We start from the raw sequence: 25,929 nt of genomic DNA, 5'->3' as shown, positions 1-25,929 counted from the left end.
AATGAGGACTGCAGCGCACGAGGGAATTTAAACTCGTTTTCAGCTCGCTTCAGCGCGCCCGAAGCAGCCGACGCGGCCGCTATGTCCACGTGATCCCTCCTAGCACGTCACGCCGACGGTGGCGCCAGCTTTTCCAGTGGTGGAGCTCGAGGCCAATACTAAGTGAAGAAGAATTGAGCAGCAGCTCTTATCACCTATGAAGGCCGCTTAAAAGAGTTTCCAAGAGAGAGAGAGAGAGAGAGAACTTTATTAGGCTATGAGAAAAGCTGAGAGGTCAGACTTCCAAGAGAGGTGCGCAAATCTGCAAGCCTGCCACGTGGAGATGATCGAGGCATATCTGCAGGACAATGTTTGTAGGGAGGAGGTACAGCATGTACGCGTTATCCCTTCGGACGATGTCACTTGCAGACCGCGGGCATTCTACTGTAGTTCCCACCAAAAGCAAGTGCTCAAAACTGTGTCACTTGTTCCAGCTTGTTTTGCCAATAAAGTAACTTGTTACTGAAAAATGTAATTGAATTACAGTGAGCGTTAGCGAGTAAACAAAGCAATCATGAAATGGCAAAACCACCAAAAAATTTTATTATGAGTAATTAATTACATGTATAATTCGTTACGTACTAGTCTAATATGTTGCCAAGTTATTATGTCGGCCCATAATTTTCAGGTACTACTAAGATGTAAATAAGGGGGGATGCATTACGGTTTGACTGAGTCATGCACTTCACGATAGTCCAACCACCCTGCCAGGCTCACATTTGCGAAACCAGCAAAAGACACCGTTATATCTGTGAAATGCATAAGTTCAGTTGAAAACTTCACTTCTTTCTCGCATACTGCTAGTTTCGTGACAACTATAGTAGGTAACCATTTATTGGTTCAAAGAAACAACTGTGAGATTCTGTTCTCTCCCCCCCCCCCCCCCCCCCCGGGATTTTGCAGAACTGACAAATTCCTGCCTGCAATGCTAGTTTATATGTGCAACAAAGTAGGGTAATTTTTTGAAGTCCTACTGTATTGCGATTTCAACAAGACAGGTACAGTATATATACTGTAAAATCACGACAGATGCCCCTCCCTCGAAAGATAACCCACCCCTGTTTCTGGCAAGATTTTCTAGTTTTATAAAACAACAAGTGCTGGTTCCTGTACGTACACTGAAAGTTAGCCCAACTCATATTTTCACTAGATTTTAGGTGGGCTATCTCTCGGGATTTTACGGTAGCTGCCTGACTAATGTGACTGCCAATACGGGTAGAGGTACTGCGAATGGTTAGGGCCTACAGCAGAACTGGAACACGAACAGAAAAAGACTGTGTAACAAGAACATGCTGTTAGGCATTGTAAAAAATAAAATCTCGTCTATTTAATGTTACCCTTTAAAACATTAAAACAACAAGCAAAAGTTGGGACATTTGGCCGTCTCGGCTAGGGCAAGTCGGACCTGTCCCGCTTAATTCAGGATGGTTGACGACCCTACATTTTTACGACGTAAAAGTGCTAAACCTGGTGTTACACTGAAGCAACTGATGTGTACCTGCACTATTTCATGGCAGTGAATGAAAGCAGCCAAAGAAGTGCCTCCAGCTTTCGTAGTGTTGCTTTCCACTATGCGCAAGGATGGGAGTATCGCGAGCACACACTGCACGGAACTAAACTTTCAATCCTTTACCTTGAGGCAGTTCGAGGTAGCCCATGCCAAGGCCAACTTTGTACAGGCAGGGGTGGGCGGGTGCGAAGTTCTCTGGCACGTGCTCGACCGGCTCGAAGTCTTCAAGCTCGCTGGGATCCGTGCAGCCGAGGGCGTTCCAGAAGTCCTCCTCCTCTTCGGACTGGGCGCATGTGATGACCTCCGAGTAGTTCTTCCGCTCGTTCTTGTTGATCTTTTCAGCCAAAAGCCTGAAAACAGACAGCCATGCCTCTTTGCACCACAAAGAAATGTGTTAAGCGTATGTATTTATTAATGAATTTTTAATACAGTTCAGCCCCTATATTCGTTTACTTCAAGGCTACCCAAAAAGCCCTCTTGCAAGAGTATGACATAGGGGAGGATAGTAAATAAAATACCATTATATCAACATGTTGTTAAAGCAACATGGGCATTTAGTTAGTTACAGGTCAATGAAGAAAATCACAATCAAAAACAATTCAATTACACAATATTCAATAGTTGTAATCATATAATGGATCATCAGATGTAATGAAGTAATCTGAAGTTTGGTTGACCATGCATTATTTAAACAAATGCTTCACCGCTGTAACGAAAATGAAAAACCATGATCTGAGGAAGTGTAGAAAACTGCAACAAAGAAAAAAGAAATGGTTTATTGCACCAAACCAAGCAAATATTTGGTTGCTTGCATCTCAATACATGCCTTCTTGTGGCAAAGATGGTCAAACACCTAGTAAGAGAAACTTGAAATGACACATTCTATATACACGCATGCCCGTTTTCCCCAGTGGCTTGGCATGGCTAGTCCGTGGCCAGGAAGCCGTCACGCTGATCCCATGTGATCACCTTCACTGCCTGGTTGCATATTAACAATAGCGTGGAGTGCGTTTATAATTTAGCTTTGTTCATGTGCCACATATCAGGATGATAACTTGCTGATGGGCCATCAAAATTGACAGCAGATCCTTTGCTGGCCTGTTAGAGGCATTCTGCTTGCATTTGTTTCAGACAGCCCTGCTTACACTTCAGGCGGCAGCAGCTGAAACTTTTCACTGTTATCCTCCATTGATATATTTGCTGCCAGATTATTCCAGTTAATGCTTTTCTGGGGTAGCAATCAATAGTTAGACTTTCGCATATTAAAGGGACACTAAAGTGAATAATGATTTCTTCTGCATCAGTAAATTACTGTTCTACAACACCAAAAACACCACTCTTACAACGATAAGACATTTGGTAAGCCAGAAAAAGCGCAAGAACAAAATACAGGTGGCGACGCCTACTTGAGTTCCCGCATTTGGAGGCTGTGACGTCTTGGATATTGATGGCATCTTCTAGGGCCTACTAATTATATACATAGTGGTAAAGATTGACTACATTGTGTTCTAAAGGAACCAAATATTAAACATGGCAAGTTTCGGGAAGCTTTACTCAGCCAACGCGACCCGAGTGCGAAAACACACTTTAGAATCCCTGACGTCACGCTGACGTACCGGCGCTGGGGTTTCGGTGCGAAATTCAAATACTGATACTTGGACCTTCATTTTCACATCTAATAATCAAACTACTTTTTTGAAATGACTGCCTGCAGGGTTCTCAAACAATGCGTCATTAGTCTAAACTGATTTATTGTTTCGCTTTAGTGTCCCTTTAATAAGGAACTTAATGTGTAAGGGCGTAGGTGCCTGGCAGCATGACTTTATGAAAACTGAACACGGTTCAAATGTAATGTGAGCTGCTTTCGCAAGCTGATGGCTAACACATGCAATCACACACACGTGCGTGTACACTAGAAAGAAAGAAAAAAAAGAGAGCGAAAACTGCCACCATCTTAAGAAAACAACTTATCTGCAATGTGCACAACGTAATCCTTATATACTACAGTACTGCCTGCTGTGGCTTCCCAAATACATGCACAGACGTCGTGCCACCCTCAATACCTGTGGCGTGCGTCCCTCTTGGCACAACTTACTATGCGCCAAAGTTATGCAGCAGCACTGTGGTTAGTTCATCCAGCTCCCAACTGCATATTGCTGCAGGTGCATGAGGTTGAAATCACGGCCGGGCAAAGTTTTTATTTTATTTATTTACAAATGCTGCTGTCTTCATGCTAGACATAGCAGGAGCCGGTACAGATAATGAATGCAATTCTAATACAGGATACAACAAAGTGGATGCACAATGTTTAACTAATGTCTAACTTGTAACACGGTTAGGTAAAAGATTAACAAGACTATAGAACGCTATGTTACGCAAAGAACCGTCTAACTAATTTAAAGTATTCCTCACTCTATGGCAACAGTGAAACCGAGGTTGAAGAGGCAGCCTGGCGATAACGTCGTAAATTGGCATGACGAAAAGAACAAATGGACCGGCAACACAGCAAACTTAGTTTCGGGCTTTTAACTGCTGCCACAGTAAAAAGACAGAACTTTCTACTGTATTGTAGCATCATCATCACCATCCATCATCATCATCAAGCGTCACAGTCCCCACCAACGAAATTCGGGCAGCTTGGCTCATGAGCCACGAGTATTACAACGCTCTATCGTTCTCTCACCAGGGCTGGAAGCCCCAGCCGCCACTCCGTGCTTAACCTTCCTTAATAAATGCGGGGATGATGGCTCATCAAGTGAGCTGCTGCCACATTGTCCTGCAGTATTTGTACAAACACGGCACTTTTCGAGGCCCTGCCTCAGGCTGTCGTGAGAGAAAGACCCCCGAGTCGCACTCACCTCCCCTTGGAGACCATGGTGTTTTGTGAGACCCTGCCGCTCCAGACAAAGAGTTTCCGGCCGGCGTCGAGCACAAAGACGTACCGCGGGTCTAGGGAACTGGGGTCTACCGCCACCGACTCGACGTGCAGCAGGCGATTTCGGGAGTGCAGACGGTACAGGCGAACCACATACTCCTGCGCCAATAAAAGAAGCGCAAGTCACAAACTGATAATTAGATGACAATCGCTAATGGACGAGTTTGTAAAGTCATAGATAAGATTTCTAAAACCAACAAAACACAAGACGCTACTGCACGATTTGCAAGCATACCTCCCAATTCTGGTAACCGGAAATAAAGTGAAACCTGCAGAGTTAACCTTGAGAGAATAGAAATTGATCTACGTTTAATGTCTGCCATCATCACTCTCAGGCTAAGTGTCTATGGATCACAATGTGTCACCTTCCCCGTGGTCCATTGCGATTAAAATTCCCTGTTTCTGAAAGCAGTCTGCTGCTACAATTGCAAACAAAATGGTTGCTCGCGCCTATAACAACCTCTTTGCCAATTTGTCCCGTTAAGCAAGCAGGTCTTAGGAGCACCAAAAACTTGTTACGTTAGTGTGTTGCTGCTAGTATAACATGTAAATGAACTTCTGAACGATCTTTCGTAACCAAAGATGAAAAGCAGTGTGTCATTGTCCTGCTACACAGAAACTTGTCCTGTCACCATCTTGTGATGACCATGGCTTAAAAGACGGCTCAGACAGTGCGCTATTGCCAAAACTGTAAACATGGTCTTGGTTTCAGAACAGATTTTAATGCACAAGCAATATACTCAGGCCAATTTCTCGAAAAGAAGCGCGCATTAGAATTGGTGAATATGGTAATCATTTACTGTCAGCTGTCATTTTCATTTTGAGATTTACTGAAGGCAAGTTGAAAACTGGCGCTTTCGGTGGGGGTTGATGGATATTCAACACATTCACTCTCACCTAGCACCACCAAGACAGACCACAGCAGCCATAGGGCCCACGATTGGGGTCACCATTGGGGTCAGGTGCATGCGTATTGACCAATCAATTTGAATTACCTGGTGGAAGCCAATTTCAGGATTGAAATAACAAAAATTTTGGCCCATAGAAATGTGTGGGTGCTTGCCGAGACCTTCAGACAGGACTGAATTAACCAAAAAAAAATATAACTAGTGAAATCAATCAAAATACTGGAACTGTACTGTATCTGGCAGGCTGATACTGGTGGGATAACTGATTTCTGAGCGGGACAACAGGTATAGGATATCTTTAGTACATCTATGCTGCAGGGAGCCAGTGTTAAAGCTTTCTATGTTCGACACCATAGCGCACAAGACTAATGAAAGGTGTAACTGTAGCTTGTATTTTGGTATTTCAATACCATCAGCCACAGCTTATCTGAAGGCATGCATCTCAAGCTTAGCTGATCGTAGACTTCTAGATGCCTTGTGCAAGTAGGGGCAGACATACTTGAACATGCAGTGTGCAGGCTCCACGTGGTTGCCAATGGAAGTGTGTGCTGTTATACAGCGTGAATGGGCACGTGGGACTAGTGTCTCTGTCATCCATGAACACCTACAGATCGTGTCATGTCTCAGGCCTTACTTACCAGAGTGGTTTCTTCAAACGGATCACGCTATACGACAAATGTCTCAATGTCGGTGGTGACTATGTGAAAAAATAGTGCAAGGTGTATGGTTCGTGATGCCGTGGTGTATTTTTTGGGCAACAAAGTTTCCATGTGAAAATAAATGACGAAAGGTACTCTCAGAACGTCCCTCATACGTAACGCCAATGGAAGCAGAGTTGCACAAAAGTTCACATACCTATGCACCAAATGAACCCTGGCTACAAGGAAAAGCCCCACTTCATGCTAGCAGCTACACAACGCCTGATTTATCTGGCATATGCAAGCACAGCTGTTTGCAAACTTAAATCTGTCTGAACAATGGCAGTAGCTCAATTTTCTCTGGAAAAGAAAAAAAAAAAGGATTATCCTGTCGCAGTACGTCGTGCACGAGCTCCTCCACGGTATACCTCACGTCATTGCACGTGTTAGAAAGCACATCGTAGAAAGCCCGGAGCCCGGTTACTGGACTCTCTGCTCTGTACGATGTGCAGGATGAAAGAGCTGGCACTAAATGAAGCAGATAAAGCTTGCTAAGGCCCGTCCGGTTTTCTCACTCACCACTTCTTCGACATTGTAGAAGCCACTCGACGCCCTGTTCCCCTTGCGATAGTTGATGTGGCCTCCAAACAGCTGCAGGAACTCGGGGCTCTCATCTGCTTGCTCCTCCCGCACAGTCCGGCAGTGGGCACCCAGAAAGTTTCGCAGGTTCACAGCATGGATGGCTGCGCATGCCTTCTTGTCCAGCTGCAAAGGTCACAGGTGCCACCGATTAACTGAAGGTCACACAATGAAAGACGGCTGCCCTGTATCAAAACTGCCATGCGTTCGCCAGCGCGAACAGAGAGGTTGAGCAGAGTTCGTCTTCAACTGTGAAGGAGGGGTCTCACGACAGCAAGCTCACATCTCTCTCGCGCACAAATACTCCCCCCTCCCTAAAAGATAAAAATAGCAATTCCACTGATGACCATGCTGCTATTAATCAGTCACTGCTTCAACCAGACGTTGAGAAACTTTGGCTAGCAAGGCACAAATATTGCGCGCCTTGGTGAAGCCTCTGTGTTAACTACGGCACGGTATTGCGGCACTACACCGCATGCACTCGGTGAATGACAGCTGTCGCATCCGAGATGAAGGTGCCCGACTTTGAGCATTTTTCTCACCTTTTCTGTTGTTGCGTTTTTGTTTTCTGTCTGGTTAGACATATGACACAAGCGGCTTCAAACAAGATGACACGAACAGCAAGCACTAAGCATATTTTGCTATCGCAAGTAAAATTTTGCATAATTACACAACTTGGAAACAAGTCAGAAATTTCTGTCACGAGGCTTCAGAAACCAGGGAAAACATTGAGTACAACTTGTTATACTGCAAGTAAAAAAAATTTTGCATTGGGACTTTCATGAAATGGCGTAGTTCATATTATGACGTACAACTGTGCAAAGCAACCTAAGCATGTACAGGTGTTCATAGAGGTTTTGGATCCCCCATCACGCTGCTCTATTTTTTCTGATACGCACTGAACAAAGGCACACGAAAAAAGGGGGAATCAGTGGAAGAAACACTGATTAAAAACGAAAAGGGGGTATTTGGCTGTATGGCCTCTTGCGAAGCTAGCTTGTAGGTAGGTGGCTTCTGTTGGGAAAACAGACAATCGAGATGTGCTCAAATGAGAAATGGGGCAGCTACGTTAGCGCAGTGAGGCTGCATAAATGTGCATTAGCTGTACCAGATCGGGCCACTGACCCCAAAAATTGCAATGACTAAGCTCTCTTACTGTAGGTGACATTTTTTGCATGCCATGCCACAATCCCAAGTTTTACCATAACAGTGGCAGATGGTGCCCCTGTTTCCTTCGCTGAAGGAGGTCTACAGTTTCCGTCTACCATTGTTGCAGATGACGTGCAGTTCCGATTAAGCCTGGACAAAACAGGTGATAAGTGTGCTGCATTTAAATGTGGTACTCGACAAATGCAGTGCAAAATTTGGGTGCAACTGAGCCAGCAGTTCAGCCAGAGGAGCCACTGATACGTTGCTTCTTTTACTTTTGCGACAATTGGTACAGTCACCTTTGCTCCAACACCAAAGACCGAGCCCGTGCACTACTGACCGTGGTTTCAGCGCCAATCCAGTAGTAGATGAGCCAGTTGAGATTCTGCGTCTCCTCGATGAACGTTTTCAGCACAATGTAACAGTCACCCTCATGGAACTTGCCCACCAGAGCTGCAAAGTTGACAGCGCAAACTACGTAAACACTATGCTGTATACAATTTTAATTTGTTTATTCAGGTACCTCACGGGCTCCAACTGGAGCATTGTGTGAGGAGTGTTTACAAATCTGTGTGCGAACAGAAGCAGTTTGAACACTGTTATTTAAACATAGTTATATGGTAGTAAATAAGTAAACAAACTGGAAAATGGAACTGCAAAATGCCCCATATTTCTTCTTTGAAGATAACGGGGTCAGAGATGTGAACAATGTTGTCCGGGAGATCATCCTAACAAATGATAGCATGTGGCAAGGCTGATGAGCTGAATGCAATGGCTTTTTCCAAAAGACGTTTGAAACTGAGATGATCATGCAATCGATACGGTGTGCGATTCGGCTGAGTAAGAGGCAGGGCAAATGAATGACGGCTATAAACAAGTTTACGGAAGAGACAAACAAGTGCGATTATTGTGCGAGATTCTAATGAATTTTACAACATATTTGCACTCAGCACCATGGCAAACACAACAAACTGTTTGTGGACACTTATACCAATAAAAAAATTAATTATTATGAGTCCCAAGAGTACAGAGCCCCGCCTATTCAATTGATGCATAAGTGGCAAGAAAGAGAGACGGCTTGATACGTCAAAGGTAGCTCTGACGCCAAAGTCTTTCAGAATACTTTTCCTTTTTTTTTTTCAACTTGCAGCGCATGCTTAATTGGACATCATTGATGTGAAACAAATGTGATGATCCCCAAACAAAGCAACCTAACTGTTATGGCAAGTTTTACTTTGATTCCCACATGCTTATTTGATGATATTACCAAAGATAGTTGCACTGAAACATTTCCTTGGTTTGAAGCGCGAAAATGCACACACATCTATCTTGGAGGTTTGGTTATAGCTTATGTGAAATGGCTGCTTTGTTTACATAATTTCAAACGTCCAATCAATCAACTTGCTGCGTTTTTTTGGAGCAACATATAATACATAAACTATGCTCACTTGAGCCATCCTGAATACCCGTTTACAGAACTGAGATACCTGTTCTCATTGTAAAGTCAGGGTTACCTAAATTTCTGAATTATTTTTTCTCAAATTTATAAACTCTGCTTCTGTCAGCAGGACCTAAGCTCTTCTTTTAAAAATGCAGCAATTTTGATTTACAGTATACTGATCACGCAGTTACCTTGAGAGTGTTCGTCTTTCACATGTACGTATATGCAGAAAACGAGGGTGAGAGTGAAAGCTTCCATTCAACACAAGCACACAATTTGCTAGTTAAAAACAGTTAACAAATCAAACACATTGGTCAAACCGATGCGGTACTTACACTCATCAAGAGGGTTTGGAAGGAAGTTGTCAATTTCCCAAACAAACGTCCCTGTGGAAAGAAAAGTTCAATGCTGGTAAACTACAAATAAGCGGAGACTGCTGCACAGAAAAAAAAGTATGTCCACATTAATTTCAAGGAAAATGAATACATGTACTTTATTTTTTAGAGAAAAGACGGATAAGGAAGGTTTGTATAGAAAAACTAAGTTTGTGCCCTCACATAAATTTTAAAATCCATAATAGGCAGCATCAACTGAACAACGTCACTCAGAACAAGTTTTTCCGCCACTTTGCGCATAACATTGTTCACAGGTGCTAAGGATGGAAGAAAATAACGCTGCTTTCAGGGTAGCTTGACTGTCAGGATAAGAACAAAACATATAACTTTCATATTAGAATCTGAACAATACAAAAAAAGGAAATCGCTACAGTATAAAGTAGTAGTGCTCTAGACACTTGAGTATTATAATTACGTGTCCAGTGCAGAATCTCTAACGCATTTGAAATCTTATTCAGAAGGCACATCTGACACACATGTGCCTTCTGTTGTCCATGTCAAGCTTGCGCTATAACAAAATAAGATATGCCGTACCAACAAGCCCCTATTGCTATCCCCATGTGAAAGCACCTTAGAATCTGAAGAATGATCTCATAAAGTTGTAAGTTAATTCAATGCTTATGGAGCAACAACATGCATGAACGCTTAGGAAAATAAAAAAGCTGTACCCGGCATCTGACCAACATCCTCTTCGAAGATCTCACTGTAGTCTATGGGTGGCTTCTCCAGGGCCTCGTCCCAGCGCTTTGGCCTGTGTACGGGCCGGAGAATAAGATAACAGTCACTGCAAGTACTTTCAGGTTGCAGCAAGACAGACAGTAAGTGTGGATCTCAAGTTGTTGATCAACCCTTCCAAAAGTGTTATATTGGTAGAGTGCCATTCTACATCGAGACAATATATATTCATAAGCAATTTGAGTGCAAAAACTGAATCTATTTTAAAGCAATGACCACTCGCAATGTGTCGATTCGAAGAACCTAACAGTCATTGCAAGTACTTTCAGACGTACCAAGCTAATAAGTGCCAATCATAAACACCTTGTTAATGGCTTCTTTCTAAGGTGCAATTCAGATTTAGCAGAGCGTATGTTGACGGTCTGATTGAGACTACTGCGGCACTGGCAAAAACAAGGCAGCTACAAAAGGTGATTAATCCTGACACGCCATTAAGCAAAAGTCACCAATACTACATGCTATTTGTACTCCTTAGTAGTATGCACACTTTGTAAAAACACCCCAAGAAATGAGAAGCTATGATTTTAGCCAGCTTAAAGGGGTCCTGAAACACTTTTTGAACATACGAAAAAAAAAAAGCTTGTTCGTTAACCAGGCTCCTGTGAACATATGAGCCAAATATCGCACTGCATGCAGAAGGGAACTTAAAATTCGCTGTCAAAAGCAGTGAATAGTTGCTTGCTCTCGCATTCACAATGCCATCATCGAAAACAAAACAGTTGGCCCAAGAACGCTACTGCTTGATTTTGTGATTACGAGAACATTCTCAGTAATACATAATTGCTAATTCTGAGTTAAATAAATGAAAAAAAGAAGAATATATATACGTGTGTGTGTGTGTGCAATTCCAAAAAAAAAAAAGAAGGAAAAGTTATTTGATCTTTGCACTGTGTGTGTCCTTCGAGATAGCAGCGGCATGCTGCATAGAGTAATCCACCGAGGCTGCCAAGGGGTACTGTAACGAGCTCTTTTGCCACCGCGACGCTCAACTTTCGGCCAGGGCTTTGCTCTCTTGGCTTCACCGCCGTGCAGCTTCCAGCTCGCTAGCAGAGACGAAAAGAGAGAGAAACCTGGATACGATAACTCCACTAATACTTGAAGGATTCAAATGTTTTTTGCTATGATTAGTTAGAAAAGTATTTCCAGGCTCCCTCAACTTAAGGGACCAGATCTGCAATGCAAATTTTATCCAAATGAAAGATTTACAAAGGATGTTCTATTTTCTGTAGCGCTACTTCTTTCTGATCAGTTAGTCAGTGACAACTACCTCGAGGGCTAGTTTGTCGTGCGGCTGATTACGCACTCCACGCAGAGACGCCAACTATAGCTGCCCGTAATCACGGTTTCACCGGTAACGGGTTCACAATATACACCGCAAGGTCGTAAGTGGCAAAATCACTCAATATACCAAACAGAAAACAGAGAAAACACAGTCAGAAACACAAATCGAAAGAATAAGGAATACACTGAGATTTCAATATATATATATATATATTAAATGCATGCAAGATTCAAATAAAATCCCACATTCAAGTTTTGGGAAAAGACACAAGAAAAACACACTAACCAGAAAAGCATACAATCCCAATTCACAAAAAAAATTTGGCAGACTTGACTGCTGGATGTCTACGTAATGCAAAGTGTTAAGTGAACCGCTGCAGCATGAGACACTGATGTGCGCCGATTTGGTGAGGTCTGAGCGGCCCAAGATGTGCACTGAAATTCTTACGGCTTCGGCAAGTTTACATTCGCATTCCTCAAATTTGGCCTGGGTCAGCAGCTTCTTAGGGAGGGGCGTTTCGATGGAAAGCTTTGACGTGCCCCCTGGCGAGAATCGTGGTCACAAGACCTCAACATGCGTCGAGCTCGCGGGGCTCAAGCAAGCTGAGACACGCATTATCATTTTAAGATGGTGATGGAAAACCGAAACAAAATTGAGTTGGTGGGCAATGTCGGAATCCGACGCCACGATGCTGCGAGAGTGAAACGGGAAATTCATTTCGTGCTGCCTGCAGCACGGAACGGCAGCGAGTTTGGGTTATCACCTATTAAAACCGTACAGTACGCCTCCAACGGCACTATGCCACACACGCTGTGAAACAGATAGGTGCAGACGCTTATCGCACTCGGTTGGCGGTGACAGCTGTGAATGGCGATGTGCGACAACCCATGAGATTTGCTGTTACCAGAATAGGAAACCCAGTTCTTTGCATCGATTTCACATGGGCAGGTGAGTACTGCAGGGAAGCTGTGGGGAAGCTGTGTGACAGGCGCCTACTGCTCTCTACTGCTCCAGCCTCGCACTTTTTCTTGTTTAGATGAAATTTAGCGTCCAGAAAACATATCACAAGATTGCAATTCGGTGATACACTGAACATTGGTGCCAATAGATCACATTTACCGGGAATGTGAACTGGTAAAAAAAAAGCATACTATCTGCATTGGGTCGTTTCTTGCGTTCCTGATCCCGAACGTTGGCGCTGGGAAATCGAAAACACTTGGCATCATTTCTTGCCTAGTTTATCCAGATTGTAGGAATGCCAGTGCCGCTCCGTCTTGTTGGTGTCTTTTTTGCACTATTTTATTTTAGAGTGACTTCCAATATAACAACTATTTTGTTATAGTTGTATTTACTATATCTAAACATTTATTGTACCTACGCTCATCGAATTGAAATTCGATTTATTAATGAAAATTAAACACCGTGTACCCAAATTGTAAGCTTAACCAGGGGTATACAGCATTTATGAACCCTACAAAACTGCACACAATAGACAATGAAAAAGCTCGGCAGCAGTGCACATAAGAGAATTCACATACTTGAGAGAGTCCACACGGTCTTCGGCTCCTGACCGGCCATTACGGTCTTTCTCCATGGCCACATCAGTCATACCCTTGAGAATCTTTGCTTGGTCACTGTCAGCCTCGCCTTCCCGCCGCCGCCGAAGCCGCATCTTGCGCGCGATTGGGTCCTTCACGGGGGCTGCAACCATACCAGCAGCTAGGATGAAATGTACGAACGAACCAGACAGCGAACGACGCTTCGGCGTAGACACTCATGTAAGACAGATGACTTCTATAGAATTCTGTAACACAGATGCTGTTCCAGTCATTGTGCAGTGAAAGACTGAGATAGCATGCATCTGTGACAAGACCACCTCTGACTACTTGAGACTAACTGCAATGTGATGTTTCATGACTGCTTCTTTTGTCATTACAGTGAAATCTCAATACTGTATTTACTCGAATCTAATGCGCACTTTCTTTCACAATAAAACAGGTCCAAAAATAGCATGTGCATTAGAATCGAGTACGACCCTATAACTGCGTAACCATATCACCATCGGCATTTCAATATGGCCACCTCATACATGCTTCGAGCCTAGCTGCTGTAGCTTCCTCCATGTGCTGTGGTATGTGTGCTTAGGTTAGTACACCGTCCGTCTCCCCGTTTTCTGCGTTTGCTCTGTCAGCATGGAAGCGCCGACTGCGAAGGCATGCGATGCCGCAATTAAAAGGAAAGTGATCATGTGTGCCGAAATGGACGGAAATCGTGCCGCATCACGGGCGTTCTGAGCGCCCGAAACTTGCGTGCAGGACTGGCGCAAACAAAAGAGATGTTCTACTCCAGTAGCTGCTGCTCCAGTAGCTGCTGCTCCAGTAGCTGCTGCTCCAGTAGCTGCTGCTCCAGTAGCTACTGCTCCAGTAGCCCATGTCCCCTGTCTTGAAACCGATTTGCGATGGAGACAGAGTCTACGCATCTAGGTGCAACGCGCTGTGTTCTCGTCGCTTAGTTCGCATTGAAGCGAGAGGCCGCACAAAGATCAATTCGCTCGCTCCTGCTACAGCACTTTCTCACTCCAGCATTTTCATAAAAGAGTTTCTGCAGTGACTGAGTGAGACGTGTTCATGTTTGCTCGTGCGTGCGTGACACCATGCTTGCTAATTTAGTTAGTAAGCTTTAACACTTTATATGGCCGATAATACTATCCTTACTTTTCATATAGCTGTCTACTAATTTGCTATTGCAATCGATGCTTTGCATTCTGGGTAAAACTGCAATTTTTTCTATTTATCACAACTTTAGTGCACTGGGAGCAAATCTTTGTTTTTCCAAATGAGAGAAAGTTGTATTTCTGCATGAAAGAATCAGGTGTGCAGTACTGTAAAGGACTTTTCTTTTCTTAAATCATGGCAAACGGGTGTGCATTACAATCCAAGGCGTTTTTTTCCCTTCTTTTGGGGGTCATGGAATACGGGTGCACGTTACAATCGAGGGCATGTTAGAATCTAGTACTAAATATGGTATATAAGAACTTCAAGAGAGTGCGGCAAATTGTTTGTTATTCTGAAAGGTCGTTATAGTGAAAGCCCCAAAATTAACCATTTCACCCATCAACCCATAAGTTTATCAGTTGTCACCATATGAACTATCCACGGAAAGGCTAGTGTTGGCTTCCGGCTCGCTCTGTTGATATGTTCCACGGATTTTTCCACCACGCACCCCTGGTACATGCAAGAGATGCCAACGCTGGGAAAACCACCAACAAGGAAGTTCCGTGTCGCCTATGAAGCATAATGTTTCCTTCTGCATGTTTGTTGTTCACATTTCTTGCCCGTGGACACCACAAATGTCTCGCTCAAAAGGGACACCTGAACTATTCCAAAGTGTAAGTGCATGTAAATGACACCGTCCAGAAAGTGCGACTGTGTGGCAACCCTGCGAGCACGAGGATTACATTCCTTTGCGTGCACAGCTGGTACAGCTGGAAAAAAAGAAGAGGCGTGCATAGAAAGAAGGGCAAAAAAAAGGAAGAGACGCACCTCCATTGCTAGCTAGGTGCCACTTGTTTGGACGGAGCATCGGCTAACAAAACCTGATGCAGTGTCCCTCCACAGTAAAAATATAAAAAAGAGAGAGAAAAGGAAAGAAGTAAAAAAAGAAAAGTAAAGACGAAAAGCTCCTGGTTCATTTTTTTCACCATTGCCGCGCCTGGGGGTTTCGGAACCCATGCACTGCAGTGTCTGCTTCTTGCGCCTGCCTTGTTGAATGCTAGCCTATGGTTCCGGCTGCCGTAAAGGATACACGGAAATCTAAGAATCCCCAGATTTGTGTATATTGGTTCGCAGAACTGAGGCATTGTTAACATTCCCTGGAAACTGGACAACGATCGTTATTCTGAAGTTTGTAGTACTGAAATAGTTAAACATCGAAACTATAAACAGTCAGCAGGAGATTTTTGAAAAATTCGTTAATCTGAAAAGTTTGTTAGTGTGGTGTTCGTAGTAATGAGGTTTCACAGTATATTCTTCCGCCAACTGCTTCTTGTTTAACTTATCTCCCATCTTATTTTTCCTTTTGTGCTTCTGTTGGCACTCATAAATGCTATCATTATTATTACTATTAACAACTGTAGAAACAAAACATCTGAACACAGTTTAGCAATTGCTTCTGGAAGGGGCTTAGTGCCTGTCTACCTAGGAAAGCAGGTACACAGAGAAGGTGCAGGAAAGAGTATAGGGTGTAAAAAATGCCACTGCATACAACCACATTCAAAGGTCTTCTAATGCACACAAATAAAGCCCCTGTAACAGCTCGGAAGAGCTATTGCTTTAACTACTGCTAACAGCCATGTAGCTATTCCTGTAGCTATCGCTGAAACATGTTACAGCTATCAATGTAGCTATTCCTAACAGCAAATGCTATAGCTATCATTGTAGCTGTTGCTTACAGCCATGGTTAGAGCTATTGCTAACTGCCATGGCTATAGTTATGGCTGTAAAATATCATGTCGGACCTTACCATGTTCTGCGCATGATGCAAAAATGAGATTTTGTTAATGACACTGAAGTAATTTGTTTCTCCAGTGACCAATATTGTACATGTCTCTTAACTGAAGCCTCATCATTTGAACATAGATTTAACAACCTAAGACACATTGAGACAGTGCTTCTGCTGTCAGGAGTTAGTGTCACGTAGTGGGCTGTACCAAGGTAAAAAGATCCAATACATAGAAGACGATAAAGTAGCGCCAACACCAGTCTTATTGGTACTCATAGCAGCCCTGACTGCAATCTCACAATCGTAGACACATTTTATCTGTAAACACATATTGTAAATGCTCATCCCTGCAGCAACATCAAAGGCAAAAACGAAATGCTGCGTGCTCACTCGGTGCCGGGATTTGCGCAGTTGGTGTAGCCCCAGCAAGCCTCAGCTGTTCGCTGAGCGAGAAGTCGACATTGTAGAACTCGGCGCCGGCGCCCCGCTGGCACTCGAGCGGCTTGGGGGGCATCACCAGGTCTGGGTTGTCCTTGAGGTCAAGCACCTCAAGGTCGGTGAGCAGGTGGATTGCTTCAGGTAGTGTGATGAGACGGTTGTGGCACAGCACCAGCTTTTTCAGTCGTCCACAGCTGCATAAGGTTACGAAGATGCTGTCAGGTGCTACGCCTCCTTGGATCTAAGAAAGGCCTAGTGACACGGTAAAACTTCATTAATTCGACCCCGATTGATGTGGAAATTCGGATGCACAGAGTATTCTGCACATTTAAGGCTATAGTTTAACAGGCATGTTTTGTTGCTGGCAATGACACAATAGTCTGACACAAAGCAGTATCAATTTTCTTCAAAATCAGTGGCAACAAGATGACTAAACTACTAGTACAGTGTTGATTTACAGTGTCGTATGCATCTGGCTTTGCATTACAGCACAATTTTCTCGTCCATTGCTTCTATATTAATTTATAAAAGGATAAAAGCCAATGTGTGAGGGTGTACATAACATATGAGAAGGAGCTTCCAGTGGAACTTCCCATGCAGCATCAGATGACAACAAAGCCCAATGAGCAGATGCTTGTAGTAGAATTTGTTGCATTAGTGTGAGGAAACCTACAATATTTGTGAGGCAGCAGCTAGTGTGACATAACACACATGAGAAAGGCGGACAAGACAAGCAGTTGTCCTGCCCGTCTTTCATGCGTATACATTGCTTCATGCTCTAACATTTCTCAAAGATCAACTGATTAGCCAAGCAATGAGCAAAGTTAACAAAGTGCTAATTTCGGCCAGTGCGTTCATCATCGATAATGAAAACCATGCTTTCCAATAAGACAAAAGTCAGACGACACACATGGTCAGCGACTAGCAAGTGTAATATTTAGCATACGTGTGCGACCATGTACAAAAATGTCGATGTACAAAATGTACAAAATAATTTCTAAAAAAAATTATGTTGCTGTATCTTCAGAGTGATTTGTCAGCTTCAAAGGGCCCCTGACCAGGCCCCATAGCACGTACTGGTTATACGCTGGAAGTTGTTACTTGTCCTCTAGGGAGTGTTCTGCCACAAAAATGTTTCAAATCGGCTCATTAATAGCCGAGACAGAAACATTTCAGTGCCGCGAACCCATGATTTCAGCAGGCAAGCTCCACTGCCAAGTGAGACACTCTCTTTACTCACCCCATCTAGCCTCCATAAGCAAAATTCTCTCCCTGCGTCCTCCCATATCGGATCTCGAGGATCATGCGACACATATGTCACAGGCCCTGCCTTCATTGTTTTTCTCGTTTTTTTTCAGCACTGCGCACTTACACTGACAGCGTTGTTGACGGCACTGAAGGCGAGCTGTTGCGATTGTCGCGCTGCACAATTTTGCACGCTGTGCACAAGGACACGTGACTAGTGGTATAATTCAGTGCTACACAAATACTGAGGCAGAACAAGCAGATTGCTGAGCATGATCACATGCTGGAACACGGTAGCAAATGGCACAGTTTCGGTACCTGCGCATGTGACTGCACGACTGCGGGAACAAGCAGACGAAGCGGAAGTACATCTCTCTTGCTTCGGTGTGAAGTAAAACAAAGAACATGCATACATTCCGTTTGTGAGTTTTATTATTTCTCAAAACTTCAATTCGTCAATTCAAGCAACAGATTGCACAGATAACAGATGTTGTCTTGAATAATTCTCGAAGTCACGTGTCACCTAGAGCGACGTCACACTGCGGACTCGAGTACGTAGGCGCAGGGACGCGAGTACGTCATCCTCCGGCTTGGAGTGCGGTGGATGCGAGGAAAAGGAAAAACAGCATTTGGTTTGAAATTTCAGATCTTTTTGCGGCGCGTAGCGATGTAATACTTTCCGGACACGATCGGGATTGCGCAATGTATGCTCTGCGCTTGTCAGCTCAAAATGGCCAGACCTGGTGAGGTGCCCTTCAAGATCAGGTAGCACACATATATGCACTGCAATATGTTTTTGAACCATAGCAGAGTGTGGCAGTTTCGGGTCACTTGGTGAGAGTCACTAGCTCCAACTTGGCAATGCCAAGCTGGAGCTTGAGCTTCTGCTCCCAATGTCTTTTTGCTTCAAGATTGTTAGTAACCAGCTATACCAATACTATTCACAGGCCTGATAACCACTTATCGAAAGTAGCCAAGGCCAAAGGCTCGCCAGTCGTGGCAATGGGGAGCTTACCGTACAACACCTTCGGGGATCATCTCCAGGTTGTTGTAAGCCGCCATGAATACCACCAGATTGTGGAGCTTGCCTATTCCCGATGGAATGCCCTCGAAGTCGAGCAAGTTGTCATTGAGGTACAGGTGGGTTAGCGTGGTGAGCCTGCACAGTGCTGCCTAAAGGACGTGAATGCATAAAAAAGATGCACAGTTAAACATTGATCTAACGAAGTCGGCAAAATCGGCGATTTCCTTTGTTATATCAAAATTTCACTATACTGAAATTCAAGCTTTTATGCAAAATAAGTAGAGTCGTCGATGGATTTTTTTTTTTACATGTAAGGGGCAAGAAAAATTTCCGAATCACTGGCGATTAAAAAAAAAGGCAAACCTGAATGAAACAAAATAATTTTGCTGCATATATGAGTTCAGGACGGAAGATACTGTGTTATGCCGTGCCGACGATATCTCCACAGCGGTGGCGTACGGCAAAGCCACCCACGTATTCGCGTCCTATCGTCCCCCGTGGCTGACAGCCACGTGCAGTCACGTCTGCGCTAGAAGAGGAGAGGCATGTCAACCTGCCCCGCACTTCCCTCCCCCCTCCCCCTACCCTCGCACATGCTTGATCGTATTACCGCGAGCTCACTCTCCTTTCCCCTTGCTTGCACGAGAAGCCAGAGCCATCATCCTTCTGTCTCACCCTCACACGCTTTCGCTTGCACCCAAAGCATACAGTGCATGGGGCGCGATAGGCTCTTATCGCTCATGCACATTATATGGAATGTTACACTTCTCTGCTTCAGCGGTTGCTCTTGCTCATGTGGCACATGATTTGAGAGGTGCATTGGCAAGCAGCTACTTGTAATTCACCCATCTGATCACCTGTGTCCGCAAAAGTTTCCATTTATTGTCTCGCTATTCCTTTACAACGGAAGTGAAATTTTGTTATACTGAAATCGTGTATAAACACACTTTGTTAAATTTGGGTTCTGACATCATTCTGACGTTCTGACATGATTCTGAGGTTCTGACATATGTCTGACACTGGATAATGACACGCAAGCACAAGCAATGAAGCTGGGCATTTCTAGAGGCATTAACGCAATACAAAGGTGCTGAAGAAAGTGTTTACTTATGCCAGGAGGAGGTTCTGTCGAGTCCAGACAGTCTCGCCAGTGACAAATTCCAATACAAAGGACCTGCTCTCACAAATATGTGAATCGAAGCTGCTGATCAGACTCGTTCACAAAAACTAGACTTAGATTTGCTTGAGCTTACTGAAAGTCGGCCACTTTGCACAGTATGCGTGCTCTGCCATCAATCGTGCATCTACTCAGCCACACATGGCATCCCCAAACTTAACAGAGCACAAGGCTAAGGCATAACTTCGGTGTCTGCAAAGCTGGATGAACCTAATGAAAAAAAAAGGAAAGAAAAGAAAATGCAATGCAGAGTGCACCTTTAAGATCACGTTGATATTGCTGTGCCTAGATTTTTGTCATTTGAAACCCTAACAGAAGTTTTAACATATATTGAATACAAACTTCAAAGAGCGGGAAGAAAACAACTGCCTCCTTTAGAACGCAACATGTAAGCCACGAGACTGGTAATTTAAAATAGAAGGCCAACAAGCAGAAATCTTAACCTCCTACAAGTAAAGGCTACAAGGTAGTGCGAATGCATGACTTACAGGCAGCGATGTCAGCTTGTTTCGGGACAGATTGAGGCTGCGGATGTTCTTCCACACATCTGCGAGGAGACGCCACAAGATATGGTCGGCTACCTTGGCGTTTCTTTCTTTCTGATATTTTTCATGCTCCAACGAATTTCAATGTAACGAGGTTCCAAATTCCAATAATGTAAACACAACAAGCATGAAAACATAATGAGACTCTATGTTAATATTCATGCAGATAGCATAAGCACAAAATAGTAAATACTACAAGGTTGAGTTAACCACAATCCATACTCTGACTATTCTAAAATTTCTGCTGGCTCTGCCACCTTATAAGTGCACTCATTATCAGATTGCTCTATCCCAAGTTTGCAGTTGCGCTGGTTTTAGCCCAGCTGAAGATGCAGCGCAGATAACGGTGGCAGCCCCCACTCGCAATTTACATAAAACAAGGGAAGTGTGCAGCGATTTGTTCTTGTTATTTGACAGCCCATCTTTGCACTGATATTTTCAGAAAAAAAAAAAATCTGCAAAGTACAGATGAAAGTTTTGTAACTGAGAATGTGCTTGAATTCATAGAGGGCATGAAGCAGGGTAGCAGAAATGTCAGATACAGTAGAACCCTGCTGTTACGTTCCTCACTGCTGCGTTTTCCCGGCTGCTACGTCGTTTTCATCCGGTCCCGGCATAGCTTCCATAGGATCCAATGTATAAGGAACCCCGCTGTTACGTCGTAGCTGTGAAAACGTTCCCGCATGATACGTCGCAACTTAGCCCCCCGAACCCGCCTGTGCTAAAGTAGGCAACGCGCTCCAACCGCCATTTTGGCTTTTGACGAGTTTTGGCCGGGCTTGGCTATGGAACTGGCTGCAAGAAGCCGCACGCCAGTTCGAGAGGCCGCCATCGAATTGGCGTGCGGCTTCTTGCAGCCAGCTACATAGCCAAGCCCGGCCAAAACTCGCCAAAAGCCAAAATGGCGGTCACATACGACGACTACGTCGCCGTGGATGTTGTTGTCGGGACGTCAGAGTGTCAGAGCATCGCCGAGATCGTTGGGATCTCGGTCGCGAGTGAAGTCGCAGACTGCGATGCACGAGCCGCATGATGCCGGGGAGTTGCCAAATCGTAGCTTTCGAAAAGCCGTTGCGGCTCTGGACCTCCTCCGCAGGTACGTCGCACCTCACAGCGACGCTGACAGCAATGCGGCCTTCCAGGCTATTGAGAAACGTGTGGTGATTTCTAGCGAGCGAAAGAAATGGCAAGCCACAATTCTGGACTTTTTTTTAGGTCCTAAGCGCACTCTGTGGAAATAAATTGTCTATAGTTGAAGCTGCACTTTTTTTCATTCATTTTCGGAGCTTTCCTCACTGTTGCGTTTTCCCGGCTGTTACGTTTTTTTTCCCCGGTCCGGTGAAAAACGTATGAACGGGGTTCCACTGTATTTGGAGGAAACCGGACACTGGGGAAAACACTCACGACAGATGATAACACTGAGCATACGCATGATTTGATTCCGTTGCGTTCAAGCCGCAGCACATAATGACAGTTAACATAAGAACATTACAAATGTTATCGTGCTTGTTATTAACATTCTCATATTTGCCGAACGCAGTCAAATGCTAAAAGCGCTGTGTTCTTCCCCCCATTTTTGTCTCTTTTCCTTGATGCACCGCTTCGATATGCCTAATCAAAGAGCCCATCAACCAGTGCCAATTCTGTCAGATTCTGCTTAATGACAGACAGACATTGTGCGTTGGAAAATCTAGTGCATTAAGCTAAACACACATAGTTCGCTGTGAGAACACTTACCTCCGATGACGGGAGACACTTCTGTGATGGCATTGTCGCTCAGGTTGAGCCGACGAAGCGTCGGCAATGTGTAGAGGACGTCAGGAATTCTCGGCAGCGCATTTTGGGAGAAGTCCACGTCTGGGCAGATGATCCCACCAAGTGGGAATCGTTCAAAACAACAGAAGGGACGACAATGTCAGCTGCCACCAAGTACGGCTGCCTTATGACACAAGCTAGCCATCGTGAGAGGGGCAGATATCTCTAGCATTCATTCATTAGGACGTCAACTTACAAATACAGAAGGACCTCGTTGACATGTTCCTGTTTTCCTGCATTCAAGCTCAGACAATTAAACGTCCCAGTTAATTCAAACAAATCTCAAGACTTTGATCGGCCCGCTGTACTGTTTTAAATAATTTTGACAACTCTGGTAAGGAAAGTGTAAATATTAGAAATTATGAATACTATACTACAAACCAAGTATTCCTGCTTCAAAGTGAAGATGCGGATTTACCTCCTTTGGATAGTTGATTACGGGTGAGTGTACGGGATGACAGCGATTTACGGAGCCTGTGTGCCAAGTATGGAAGAACCTACATGTCTGCTCCACAGGAAGAAGTGCAGGCCAACAGTGGGCGCTGCCTTTGGCGACACAGATGCTGATAGAGACACAGATAACACAGGTGCCCGTCATAAACTCAGGAGAGCATCCGAACCGGCTCACAGCTCTAGTCAATACAAGCTCTAACGAGCTGCTGAGCTTAAAAAAAGTGAATTGTTGGTGGCTCACCAGAAAGCACGGCTGATGAATCGAGCGAGACGGGAGTGTTGATGACCGTCCGCTGCGTGTTGCGCATGTGCAATACTTGCAGCGACGTCAGCGCTGGTAGCTGCCTGCATTCGCCAACAGTGAGGCGAGAGTCATCAAGGATGGCAGGACACTAACCAAGGTCGGCAAGATGCCTGTCAAGAATAGGCAACTGAGATTCCCAGGTGGCCTCACTAATGCAATGTTGCACAGCGGTGTTTGCGTCTGACACCGTGGTCCAGATGAGAAGCAGTGATCTGGGCCTTACAGCTGAAATTCCCATTAAGTCTCTCCCGACTGAATGAGTTGAGCTTGCCCAGAGTTTTCGTACAGCTGAAATCGATTTGAGGGCCTTCACTTTAGGCTTAAACAAGCTGGATTAAAGTGTCACAACGCTGACTTCATCAGAAGACCAAGTCACTATCAACCCAAAATAGGCCTATTTGTCCTGCTTTTTTCGTGCAAATGTGATCAACTTAATATTTTTCCAGACTGTAATGCTTCCAACTCCCAGACTCAGAAAGAGCAGAGTTCATTGATGCCAACTCAAGTGCCTAGGTTCTAATGAAGTGCATCGGCACGTGATCACTAGTGAATACGCGCTACGTGTCCCAAGATTTCAGTCCATGTTGTTGCACAGCACGGACATGATTTAAAGAGTGATTCTTTTATTCCATTCTAAGAGGATGAAAGGACTGGGGCAGCCTACAGAAGCACTACAGCAAATCCAACTCTCAATTAAATTTTTGTAACCATTCCCAGCATGACGGTGTGAAGCAAATCTTTATACTAACTTATTTTTATTTCACATTATTTCAGGCCTCATATGAGCAGACAAACTGAAAGCCATAGGTGCTTGACAAGGCCTCATGCTTCCTCAGTTTGCAACAAGTGTAGTATGAAAACTAAGACGTAATCATAAAACAGACTTGCGCATCAGATAATATCGATGCTAACAAATGTTTCTTCCCAAAATCTCGGAATGGAGACTCGTGTGTTAGCACCGTATTTAGTCAAATCATGCTTGCGCTTTTTCCCGGAGAGAACGGATGCAAAAGTGGAGGGCGAGACGTGGGGAAAATTTTTACGGGTGAGATGATTAGAAAAGATTACGAATTTTGATGGACGACGTGGAGAGCAGTATACGAGTGCGAGCAGTCTGCGAGTAAGTAAAGTAAATGTCGGAATTTATGTTGTTTCTTCACATAAAGCAAGCAGAGCGGTGCGTGCCCTCCTTTCCCATCCAGCTTACAAAGGGCAGGAAGGAACCCCCTGGGGCTTGATCACGTTATCGTGCGCTCACCTGCGTGACATTAGGTTGGGCATGCGGGAAGGCAGCGTGCATCAAGCCACTATCCCTCTCAGCTCATCTTTACATGCTTTCCCTTGCACCTACAGAAAACAGTGTGCAAGCCACAATCTCATTGCACTTAGACTTTATACGGAGCCTAGGCTTCTTCCAGCACAGGTCGTCATGCACTGACGGATGAAAGATAACTTTTCCAATGCGAGCCCAGTGATGAATTGGTTGTGCTGTATTGCACAAGTGGTCGGGCACTATAACTAAAAGCGTTCTCCTTCGCTCAAACTTCATTTTATCTAAATACTACATTTCCGATTCCCTTGAATTTCAAGTTAACCAGATTCTACTGCACTGGCCTTCATCGCAAATGAAAACCTCGGTGTCCGCCCGACGCATGCTATCAATGGCCATGTGAAGTAGCTTTAAGAGTATGAAGGTTAAGGCCACAATGTTTTAATGAACCAAACTGGCATCTCAAATGAATGAAGGTGGCATCTAAGATGAAGTGGTACTGAAGTTCCTGCCCGCTTGGCAAATCAGGTGCATACCTTAACTGGTAGTGGCCGAGGGGGTTGTCATTCAGCACTAGGGTCTGCAGACTGACCAGGCGTCGCATCTGAGGTGGCAGAGTCTCTGCAATGCAGCAGGGTTTTGGAAACAAGAAACGGCTTTTGAAAATGCATCCTTCATAAAGAAGTGAAAGAATGCAATTGTTTATGAAATGTATGATCTAGCTCTACTGCAGCTCTAGCTTATGACCTAGGTAGCTCTGCTGAAGGGGATAAAGAAAACACACAAGAAAAGCAAAGAAATATTGCCACTAAACACAGCAGCCACTTACGTAGTGTTAAAACCTACCAGCAGATTCAATGTCTGCAGTGGCCTGGTGAAAACTTGGGTGCTATCAGTACAGTGCATACATGTACAGTGCTCAGTGATTTAAACATGACACTCTGACTGCATGGCAGCCGGTACTTTCTGCGCCACCCTTGAGCGATCACCAAGGGGCCGAATGCAGTCACAAGGCATTACAAAAGTTGTCACTTTCATGCGATACAAAAATGCATCAGTTCTACATCTCTAGCGCACACTAGTGGCGCAAAAAGTGCTGGCAGCACGCTACCCCACAAGTATCGCGTTTCGATCACTGAGCACAGTACAACACGTAAAGGCATGACGGTGAATCTATACTGCAGAATATGCGCGCTCGTACATAAATCTGGCTGTTCAGACAACTCACCAAGCTGGTTGCCGCTCAGGTCGAGATGAATCAAGTCGACCAGGCTGACAAAGAGCTGGTGTGGGATCGTTTCGATTCTGCCGGAAAATAGAAAACAAGAGAGGCACAAGAGGTGCAAGTCATTTCAGAAACTGGGACTGAGTTTTGCACCACTCTTTCCGAACAACAAACTGCCTCTCAGCATCAACCCAGACATTCGTCCACCAGTTATACATATCGCCACTCATCAGACTATGTCACATTAGTGCTGTAGAGGCAG

General features: G+C 44.4%; 1 protein-coding gene across 2 annotated transcripts in view; it reads right to left on the bottom strand.

Annotated features, from left to right (window-relative positions):
- Positions 1–25,929, bottom strand: part of fliI (FLII actin remodeling protein) — a 56,242-nt gene that overhangs the window by 23,434 nt on the left and 6,879 nt on the right. For both annotated transcript variants that reach the window (XM_075701531.1, XM_075701530.1), the window contains 14 exons: positions 25,671–25,747; positions 24,979–25,063; positions 23,110–23,213; positions 22,338–22,457; positions 20,544–20,602; positions 18,870–19,027; positions 16,562–16,803; positions 13,210–13,372; positions 10,323–10,405; positions 9,595–9,645; positions 8,159–8,271; positions 6,610–6,795; positions 4,408–4,583; positions 1,673–1,899 (listed from right to left, as the gene is read on the bottom strand). In XM_075701531.1, coding sequence (XP_075557646.1) covers positions 1,673–1,899; positions 4,408–4,583; positions 6,610–6,795; positions 8,159–8,271; positions 9,595–9,645; positions 10,323–10,405; positions 13,210–13,372; positions 16,562–16,803; positions 18,870–19,027; positions 20,544–20,602; positions 22,338–22,457; positions 23,110–23,213; positions 24,979–25,063; positions 25,671–25,747 — 1,844 coding nt within the window. The remainder of the gene's footprint in view (positions 1–1,672; positions 1,900–4,407; positions 4,584–6,609; positions 6,796–8,158; positions 8,272–9,594; positions 9,646–10,322; positions 10,406–13,209; positions 13,373–16,561; positions 16,804–18,869; positions 19,028–20,543; positions 20,603–22,337; positions 22,458–23,109; positions 23,214–24,978; positions 25,064–25,670; positions 25,748–25,929) is intronic.

The sequence above is a fragment of the Dermacentor variabilis genome, chromosome 8 (genome assembly GCF_050947875.1).
Source record: "Dermacentor variabilis isolate Ectoservices chromosome 8, ASM5094787v1, whole genome shotgun sequence".
In the NCBI taxonomy this organism is placed as follows: Eukaryota; Metazoa; Arthropoda; class Arachnida; order Ixodida; family Ixodidae; genus Dermacentor; species Dermacentor variabilis.
This window is presented reverse-complemented; position numbering and strand designations above follow the sequence as displayed.